This window comes from Sceloporus undulatus, chromosome 2, assembly GCF_019175285.1.
Source record: "Sceloporus undulatus isolate JIND9_A2432 ecotype Alabama chromosome 2, SceUnd_v1.1, whole genome shotgun sequence".
NCBI lineage: Eukaryota > Metazoa > Chordata > Lepidosauria > Squamata > Phrynosomatidae > Sceloporus > Sceloporus undulatus.
In genome coordinates, this window is record NC_056523.1 from 262,946,270 (window position 1) to 262,957,297 (window position 11,028).

The following is an 11,028-nucleotide window of genomic DNA, read 5'->3' on the forward strand; positions in this document are numbered from 1 at the left end:
CCTGCCTTTGCTTTCAAAGCCAGGACTTACCAAGCATAAATGTTTTTCCACTTGATTTAAGTCTGATGCCGATTTGACAATGATGATCTAAAATTCTTGGCAACACAGGCTTAATAACCTCTCAGAACCTGAGGTGTAAAACATTCATTTTTGTCTCATTTTGAGAGTATGTTTGTGCGTGCATGTGAGAGTTAGTAACGTCATAGGTTGTTGCCATTTTTACAGTCCCCTCTTTTATAAGACATTTAAATTAATCTTATTCCAAAGATAATTTAACTATCAGAGTTCACACACTTCCCAAGTAAATTTAAAACAGATTCTATTATATCAAATGACTTTTCTTCTGATGCTGTCCAGAGTCTCCAAAGATTAAATGTCTATACAGTGCTAAGTTGAACTACGCTCCGCAAATCCATTAAAACACATCTGTTTGCAATCTTTTAAAGGATATTTAAGACTGGAAGTGTAAATTAACCTGGAAAATATCTATCCTGCAATGTTACCAGTTTTGCTCAATAGCTTCTATTTCATTAGCCAAACCACTTTAAATGTTTTTACTAGATTTCACTCCCCCCCCCCTCCCCCCCCCCGTATATCCAGTACTTCCAAGCCATTTAGAACAAATGTTTTGGACCACTGATCACTTGCAGTCTATAGTGAAATAGGATGTTCATGACATCTAAGCCAGTATCCACAGAAGCCTAGTGGTCTTACCACTTTCCATAATCTCAGGGTTTTTTCTTTTAGCAATTCCCTATAGTATTGAATTACTGATCCTGTAGTCTGGGATATGACTTTGCATCCATGTCTAAAGAAACCTTAAACATTCTGGAATCATGGAATCATAGAGTTGGAAGAGACTGCAAAGGCCATCCAGTCCAACCCCATTCTGCCATGCAGGAAATCTCAATCAAAGCATCCCCGAGAGATAGCCGACCAGCCTCTGTTTAAAGGCCTTTAAAGAGACTCCACTACACTCCGAGGGAGTGACTGTCGAACAGACCTTACTGTCAGGAGGTTCTTCCTAATGTTGAGGTGGAATCTCTTTTCCTGTAGCTTGCATCCATTGCTCCAGATCCTATTCTCTGGAGCAGCAGAAAACAAGCTTGCTCCCTCCTCAGTATGACATCCCTTCAAGTATTTAAACAGGGCTATCATATCACCTCTTAATCTTCTCTTCTCCAGGCTAAACATCACCCGGTCCCTAAGTCGTTCCTCATAGGGCAAGGTTTCCAGACCCTTCACCATTTTAGTCACCCTCTTTGGACATGCTCCAGTTTCTCAACATCTTTTTTGATCTTGGGTTCTGTTTTTTAAAATGGTTATTGAACACTGCTACTCTTTGAAATATTGAGAGTCACCATGGTGTAGTAGTTTGAGTGTTCGACTATAACTCTGGAGACCAGGTTTCGATTCCCAGCTCAGCCATGAAACTGGGCAAGTCACACTCTCTCAGCCTCAGGGGAAGGCAATGGCAAACCTCCTCTGAAAAATCTTGCCAAGAAAACCTAATGATAGGTCTTAGGGTCACCATAATCCAGAAATGACTTGAAGGCACACGACAAAGAACAAAAGTTAAATGTTTAATTGCCTAAAAATGTAGCATTTTTTATATCCGGCAAAGTTAAAACTAAGATTAATAGAGGATTAAATTATCAACTAAAGAACAGAATTAAGGCAGGAAAAATAATCAGCAGAAGGAGAAAAGAATAAAAGTCTAAAGGTATATATTCTATGGAGGAGGAAGTCAAGTATATTATGAAAAATCAGGTTATTACAACCTTGTAGGAAGTTATTTTGAAATTTATGTTAATTGGAGTATCTGTATTTGTCTTGTAATATCTTTGTCTGTTTACTCTGCGTGATGTCAAAGTGTGTTATTGTTTGAGTATGATTGCTAATTGTACACTCGAAACCACTCATATATATATGTGTGTGTGTGTGTGTATCTGTGTGTATATATCTGTCTCTTTTTGTGTGTGTGTATATATATATGTGTGTGTGTGTGTGTCTATATATGTCTCTTTTTGTGTGTGTATATATATGTGTGTGTTTGTGTGTGCACATATATATATATATATATATATACACACATACAGTATACATATACATACATACATATAATCTCTCTGTGTGTATATATATGTGTGTGTGACACACACACAATCACATTCCCACAATGGTCCAAAAAAACCCACTGCTGCAATAACCCACTTTGACATCACTTTAACTGCCCTGGGCTCAGTGCTGGGCAATCTGTACTTTACTGTGACACCAGAGGTCTCTCTTTCTCTCTCTGACAGAGAAGGCTCAATGTCTGACAAAACTACAGTTCCCAGGATTCCCTAGCATTGAGCCAGGGCAGTTAAAGTGGTGTCAAAGGGGATCATTTCTGCACTGCTGCTGGCAAAACTGAGAAGGGAGAGGCTCCCTCAGAAGCAGCAGCACAAACTCCCTCCTCCTTCTGCCACAGTGGCAGCAAGGAGGAGAAGGAGCTGCGCATGCGCGGGGGCTGGGCCTCTTCTTCTCCTCCTTCCCCAGCTGGGAGGGAGAGGGAGGCTGATGATGGGGGGCTGCAGGGTGCAGTGGCTGCTGCTCTTGCTGTGCCTCTGGGGCAGCCTCCCCAGAGAGAGCCAGGGCTTCCGGAAGAGAGGACCCACCGTGACCGCCAAGGTGACTAAGGGGCAGCAGAAGAAGGGAGGGCAGCCCAGGAAGAGGCAGGACCTGCCCCCCCCCCCCCAGGGGAGCTAGAAAGGCCCATAGGAATGGCCATGCATGCTCCTCCTCAGTGAGCCTCAGGATGGGAGGCATGGCCAAAGAAAAGCTATACAAGACTCAGATGTATAAATTCATGCTTCTCAGTGATCCTCAGAATGGAGGACATTAAAAAATAAAAGTTAAAAATACTCAGAAGTGCAAATGCATGCTTCTTAGTGATCTTCAAAATGGAGGGCATTTATAAAATAAAAGCTAAAAAGTCTAAAGTGTGAATGCATGCTTCTTAGTGATCTTCAAAATGGATATTACAAAAGTAAAAGCGATAAAAGATGCAGAAATGTGAATTCATGCTCCTCAGTGATCCTCAGAATGGAGGACATGGCCAAATAAAAGCTAACAAGACTCACAAATGTGAATGCATGCACAATGGAGGATCTGACCAAGTGATGGAGGAGGAGGAGGACATGGAATTCCATTTGGAATTCCTCCTGGACAGACTGAAATGTAGGATAGGTCCTGGAAAAGGAGGACCAAGTCTAGTCACTTGGCTGCTGTGCTTTTAACATTTACAGGGCAGAGATTTTGCTCTCTGCTGCGAATGTTAAGATAACATCTCTTGATCTGCGTGCAAAAGCATTTTGTGGCACCTTTGAGACCGAGGCTGCATCCACACTGCAGAAATAATCCAGTTTGACACCACTTTAACTGCCGTAGCTCCATGCACTGGAGTTCTGGGGACTGTATTTTTTGCGAGACATTCATCCTTCTCTGTCGAGAGCTCTGGTGTCACAGCAAACTACAGTTCCCAGAATTCCATAGCAGTGGGCTGTGGCAGTAAAGTGGTGCCAAAGTGGATTATTTCTTCAGTACAGATTCTGCCTGAGAGAAAGGAGTTGTAGCATAAGCTTTGGTAGACTTTTGGTGCAGCTGCACTGTAGAAATAGTGCAGTTTGACACCACTTTTAAGTGCTGTAGCTCCATCCTATGGAATGCTGGGGTTTGTAGTTTTAAAAGGTCTTTAGCCTTCTCTGTCAAAGAGTGCTGGAGTGTCACCAAACTACAAATCCCAGGATTCTATTGGCAGTTAAAGTGGTGTCGAACCACACTGTTTTGACAGTGTAGAGCTCCTTTGGTCTACTTCCTCAAAAACATAGATAATAGAGAAATAAATAAATAAATGCATAGATAAAAGAGAGATCTTTGGATTTATTTCTCACACAGGAGCCCTGCCAGAAGAAATAAATGGTCCCTTTACATGGAAGGAATTGCAGTGGGTGCTTTTAATAATAGCAGATTTATAAAAAGGTTTTTTTTAGATGATAGATAGATAGATAGATAGGCATCCAAGTCACTTGGGATAAAACAAGATTAAAAAGCAGGCTCTGCTCCTTCTTAGGGCTGATGACTGATCCATAAAAGTGTCCTCATCTTTCATAAGAGTCTGGTAATAATAGACACACCATTCATGGAACTGTGGTTGAACCTAAGAAAGGCATTGCCTGTCTGTGCATTTTGGGTTTTGTTTTATAAAACAGGTAGGTCTTATCTTCATTTTTGGGAAGAGGGTCACAATTCATTTTGGGCCCCTGCATTGCTGCCATGTATGAGAACATCGAAACAGTTCAGCAGGCTTGGAAGGAAACCTATACATTGAATTTAGGATCACAAAAGGTACATTCTGTCTAGGTAACACTCGCTTTGAAAGTGATGACTGTTAGCTACATAGAAAGCACCTTGTGCTTCGTATTTTAGTAAAAGAATTGCTCAGAATGAATGAAAGTAGAGGGGAGAGCAAAGGTAAAAGCAAAACTGACAGCTTTAAGCAACAGCTTAAAATAACAAGGGTGGAAATAGACATGCAAGGACTGCATTTGAGGCAGTCATTGGCTCCCCACATTTCAGGGGGGAAGATGCACATCCCTTGCAATTTGGTATTGATTTGCTTCCATGAAGGTTTTTACATGTTGTATTAAAAACAGAAAGTAGAGAAAAAACTTATGAACGTCCAGTAGATGAGGGTTCTTTGTATCATACCGATGAAGGTAAGAATCAGGAGATGATTCTCTTCTTTGAGAAAGCTTGAAAAGCTTGCCTGGGAAAATTAGTCTTTGTGTTTGTATGTATGTATGTCTCTGTGTGTTTTCACCCTATTGATATTCATTATGGAAATGGAGAAGTTTATGAGACATGTGAAAAAACTCCTGGCCTCTGTGCATTTTGATTCTTTGTGTAAACCACCATAGAAGTGAAGAACAGTGTGAAGATACTTGTAAGAAATAGATGCATCAAGCTCCTGATTCTCCTCTGCCTCTGCTCTTTGTCTGATAGACAAGGACAGATAAACGAATAGGGAATGCTTTGAGTCACACCCTTTCTGGCTGGAAGTAGCCAAGAATGTGCTTTCTAACGTGTACGAACAGAATCCATAACTATTTGGCATCTCTTTAGTAGAATTGAGGATGAGGCATGGAGCTAAAGTGTGCTGCTGGTAGGAGAGAGCTGTTTTGTTTTCCAGCAGTAGATTCTAGGAACTAAACTGAACTCCGTGAGACACTTTGGACAAATTGTGATCTTTGTTTAATAATCAGTGTTAATAAGTAGCTCCTAGTATTTTAGGAAAAAATATGGGCAGATATGGACACAGTGGATAACAAATATTAATTGCTTACACAAACCCTATTCCCTGCATATTCTATCTGCCAGCCCAGAGTGTGTTCTTTACAATATTCAGCTCTTAGGGTGAAAGTGTGTGTTACAAAAACACAGTGTTGCAGACCTTTGTTCCTTTCCTTGTACTATTTTGAATAACACAGTCATGGCATGGTGTGTATTTTCCCCACATCTGTCAGTGATGATAGCCAATAATGTGAGACAAGATGGCAGCAGCTCCCTGCCTGTTTTGCATTAAAGCATTATTTATTCATCAAAACATGAATTTGTCTAAGTGTATGTACATTGATGGTATAAATGAAATTTACATTACATTTACATAAAAGGACAGGGGTATATTTTGGTTATTACGTAGAGATCTTGTGTACTGCTGTTTCTGAAGTGGTTTAGCGAAGTGGAGAAAGGAAGGAAAAGCCAGGTATATTCTTGCATTTAACAACCCACAGGCCTTGGGAGAGATCTTAATTCTTTTATAGAAGTGGTAGATATAATAAAAAGTGAATTTCAACAAGCATCAGATCAGCAACAATTGATGAGGTTTTTCTTGTTAAATGACCATTTAAGAAAAAACATTGAACGATTAATAGATATAGTTATGTGTCCTTGTAATATACTTATTATCTCTGTCTTGTAGCATGTGTAACCAATTTGGCAGTGTTTAACCATCTGTGCTTCTGCGCTCAGGGACCAGTACCTCTGACCACAGTTCTGAAAAGTTCCTTATGGTCCTGTAAGCTGGATCATCTCACTGCTTTGCCACCTCTCCCTTGAGTTCTGTGTCTCTGACATGTTCAAGAAGTTTGTTCGGAAAGCAGGTATTATGAGATCAGCCCAGTATAAATTGTGGTCTTAAATGTAGTACAAGATTGACATTCTGGTATCAGTTAACACAGCTCATGCCTCTTAATATAATATTCCTCTGTGTTTTGCTTTTGAGGCAACAGACAGTCACTGAATCCAGATCTGTACATTATTTTGTAAATAGGGTTCTCTGCTGATCTCTATCCAATCTGAAATCCGTAGATTGGTTAAATAAAGGATAGCAATTGTAAATAGGGTTCTCTCCTGAAAACGCAGGAGAGTCTCAGAAAACTGTAGAACTGGTTAAGTAAAGGGAAGCAATTGACCACAAGGTGACTTTTCCATAGATATCACAACATGCTTATGTAATTTAAATTTGTTGCTTTATTGGAGCATGGTACATTAAAGTTTCCTTAATGATGGAACAAATGAAATGGGTCAGATGAATGTGATAGTCAGAGAGAGATGGAGGGGCTGAGCAGATGAACTCCCATGCCATGAATCTGCTACTGCAGCACACTCCTTACCCTCCTGTGCCATGAGACTGAGGAGCCCCCCCATAGCTGGAAACTCTGCTGCAAACAGCTGATAATTTGGCCTACGCTAAGGCCTCTTTGCATTAGGATCAGACTGGGGCCGCCAGATCTCCATCTAGTCTGCCTGGCCTTGACGGGTGGGTATTGGCCTGTGTTGTCTGAACAAGACAGTATGATAAACACTGGCCTTTTAGCCCATGTGGACAGGCCCAGAGTTGTCTGAACTCACAGAAATAATCCATTTATTATGAAGCCTAAGGGTATTTCAGTTTTTATATGGTTTGAGAAAAGACCTCTACTGTGTCTTTGGGACATTTTAGATGACATTGGCGGGTTACAAACTGCCAAGAAGTGGCGCTATCCTGCCGCCGCTGCTTGCAGCATCCAGGAGCTGCAGCGGCCAAACCGCGGGGCTCCCAGACGCTCCAAGGAAGGAGTGCGGAAATTGCGCCCCTTCCTGGGCCCCGGAAGTGGCGCCGCAAAGCGCAAGGCGCACTTTCGTGGCGTCACTTCTGCCGCGACACATCTGGATGCTATGCGTCCAAGATGTCAAAATGGCGGCGGCCATGTGGAATGGCCGCTGCCATTTTGTGCGCGCAGAGCACATACTAGGGTTAGGGGGGTGCGCCCCTTCCTAACCCTAGTACGCGCTCTGCACGTACTTTATGGCGGTCTGTAACCCGCCAAAGTAAATGTACTGTATATGCTGTTGTCTTTCCTGTCTGAATTGTGCTCTCCTCCTCCAGTCTTTATTGGTATCATGGAAGGGGAGTGACCAGTGAAGCATATATATGTTTGCAGAATCCATCAATGTGAGCTACAGCAGCCTCTTCATTTAATTGATCTGATTTCAGTTTTTAAAAATGTTTAAAAAATCCATTGGTATTATGGTCTTTAACATGTAGTGTATGTGGCCTTTGCTTCAGCGTGAAAAATTTAAATCTCTTCTAATAATCTATGCCTGTGCTAAAATTTTGTGTGTGTGTGTATTCATTCTGCAAGAAATGGACCAAAAATTTGCACTGTGGGAAGGGAAAACTGTTGAAAGAGAAAGAATGGACAAACATTCCTGCTTGTTCTTTTTAGTCATATGAATCCCCACAAGATCAGAAACCCTTGTATTTGCCGGAGTTCCTGCATGAGTGCATAGGGAATTTTACATCCAACTTAAGTTTGTTACAAGGTTTAATTTAATTATAATCTATCATATTTGCATTCATTCATTTTTAATTTTTCTCCTTAGGTATTTTTTGACATACAGATTGGTGGCAAAGATGCTGGCAGAATCGTAATTGGTTTGTTTGGAAAAGTAGTACCAAAGACAGTAGAAAACTTCATTAAACTTGCAACTGGAGAAGTAAGGTCTTTTTTTTTTTTTAACAAAATGTGTATACATACATTTTAGGGAAATTTCAAATCTCTGCAGGTCTTTACAAAATTATATATTTTAAAAATTGTAAGACCTGTTTATATTCATCTGGTGCTGTATTCTACAATTCTTTATCATGGGGAGTACACAGTCATTCTCCGCTGATTGTAAAACAGTGAGGCCCAGTTTTCCACTTCTGTGTGGGCCTGGCATAGGGATTATCCTCAGCACTGCACTACACATAGAAGCAGAGTTATGTGAGAACCCTTGTTCCTAGGATAATTTAGTACAGTGGTTCTCAAACAGTAGGGCAGGACTCCCTGCTTGAGAGTTGCTCAAGGCGGGTGCATGACTTGGAAGCCCTGATTGTGTCTCCTCATCTTTCCAAACTTTTCTGTACTGAAGGGGAAGAAAAAGGCAAGGAGGGTAGTTGGAGCCTCTGCCTGAATAAGGATGAGAGTTATTTCCTTATAAAATGTTAAAATATGAAAATATCTGAACAAAAATACAAACACTAAACAAACAAAATATTTTTATTCATATACTGTGTTGAGGTGGGGGTGGGGTAATGTCTGCATACAGATGTAAGAGGATCACAAGGGTAAAAAGTTTTAAAGTGGAAAAGATGGAAAAGAAAGAGCAGCCTCTGTCTATTGCATAACTAATAGAATACACTGGTGGAAACTTGCACCTTGGCAGTGGTTTGCTTACATCTTGTTGTTGTTGTGTGCCTCCAAGTCATTTCCGACTTACTATGATGCAAAGGTGAACCTTTCAAGGGGGTTTCTTGGCAAGTTTCTTCAGAGTGGGTTTGCTATTGCCATCCTCTTGAAGCTGAGAGAATGTGACTTGCCCAAGGGCACTGAAAGGGTTTCCATGGCTGAGTGGGGATTTGAACCCTGTACTCCAGAATCATATTTGAACTTTCAAACCACTACCATGTTGTCTCTTTTTGCTATTGTCAGGCACTCAGCAATTTAGGGGAGATCATTTTGTGTAAAGTGCATATGGACTCTTCGAAACACTAATCCAAGTGCATTCTGACAAAGGCAGTATGCAATACCGTCAAACAAGTAATTTGGTTTAATTTGGTTTTCCCTTTGTTTCCACAATACAAGATTATGTAAATCTTACATCCAAATGTATAAATACTAGAATAAAATCCAATACAAACTTAAAGGGAAATAAATACAATTGAGGTTACATTATCATGCGTAGTCTTAATTGTTTTTTCTGGGAGCATTTAATCTAGTCAGTTGTCTTTTGACGATAGTGTGTATAACAAATTACTATACTGAACAGTTTCATTCTTAACTTTGTCTTTTAGAAAGGATTTGGCTACAAAGGAAGTACATTTCATCGTGTGATCAAAGATTTTATGATTCAAGGAGGTGACTTTACAGCTGGAGATGGAACTGGAGGTAACGTTGGTTTCTTTATACATAGAATGCATAAAATATAAAAAACATGCAGAATTGCTAAACTGCCAACTAAATTAATCTGTTACAGGTAGACTCAATACAATGAACTTTGTATCAATATTTAATTAATTAACAACATTCCCATAGTTGGCAGGTAGCATCATTTTATTATGACAAACAGCAACTTTGGAATATTCCCTTTTAAAATATTTCCAGTACAAAGTGGAAATTAAACATAGGAGATCCCTGTACATTCTTAGCTTGTCAGAACTATTTAACTTGCATATACAAATGCTCAACCTATTTCTGTGCCTCTTGTATCAAATTAGATATTTTCTGTAGTCTACATTTATTTAGGAACAAGTTGGTTTGCCTCTTATGCCAACTCTGTGCTCATTGCTGCAGACCTATATTTATAAAATCAAAGATGTTGTATCTTATTTTTTTTTAAAAAAACTGCTAAGCAAATCAGAAAAGTAGTCATGCTATTCTGATTCAGTAAATATGATAGAGCACCTTTAAAAGTTAATATCTTGGAGAAAGCAAAAATGTAGTTACTTTGCTCTGACTTGGAAAAGTTGAAACTGCCATAGGAGACATTTGTCTGCACATTTCCTGTTCAGATCTTGAAATAAATATTAATTTTGGGTGCTTCATTTGCAACATTTATGACCCTTGTACTTAAGGGAACACAAAAAGTTGTCCATGCCATTAACTTGTTTGAGAAGCATGATGAAGCTTAACTCCATTCCTCTTCTTTTTCATCTTATCTGTTGATTAATAGTATATGTGTTAACAGGTAGGATACCCACTACTGAGCTTGCAAGTGTAGGGTATTAAATTAGCTTAGAAACATGCACATTTGTCACCTAAACATTTTAAGAGGAAGAAATGGTACTGAAGTATATCAAGATTATGTTTTGGTAGGATTTCAGTATCCATACTGGGGCTACTTTAATATGTTCTGCTTGGGTTTTTGTCCTGTATGGGTCTGTCTCAGTAACATCACTGGCCCAATGCACATTGGCCCAAGAACCTGTACTTAGTTCTTTCTGTCGAGCGAACGTAGGATTTTGTAGTGAGGGTGTCAACAATCCCTTTGTCAGGACCATATAATTTCCTTATAAAGTGTGGTGCTAGCAGATCCTGCCTGCAGGCGGGTGCGACTGGTTAAGATGGACTGCCCTAGAGACTTATGGAATCTGAAGGAATACTGAATGCTCTATAAAGATGTTCTACACTGTCTGTTAACGTTTCTGGTCTGAATTCAAAATTTTGGTAATGACATGTAAAGGATTTTAAAAAATGTTAAATAGGATTTTAGAATGTCTAAATTATTTTTACTATTTAAAATTTAAAATTGTTTATTATAATAGAATAGGTTATAAACACTTCAATAATAATAGTAGTAGTAATATCTATAAAAATATCACTGCAAGCTGTTTATTTCTCTCATCACCAAAATGCCATGCAGTGTGAACGAGCCCTCATAATTCTACAATTGTGTTTGATG

General features: G+C 39.7%; 1 protein-coding gene across 1 annotated transcript; it reads left to right on the top strand.

Moving 5' to 3' along the window:
* Positions 1-2,507: 2,507 nt before the first annotated feature.
* PPIC (peptidylprolyl isomerase C) lies at positions 2,508-9,571 on the top strand. Its single transcript, XM_042448104.1, has 3 exons — positions 2,508-2,673; positions 7,969-8,082; positions 9,422-9,571. Exons 1-3 carry the CDS (start codon positions 2,563-2,565, stop codon positions 9,554-9,556), a joined length of 360 nt encoding a protein of 119 aa, XP_042304038.1. The 5' UTR covers positions 2,508-2,562; the 3' UTR covers positions 9,557-9,571.
* Positions 9,572-11,028: the final 1,457 nt, after the last annotated feature.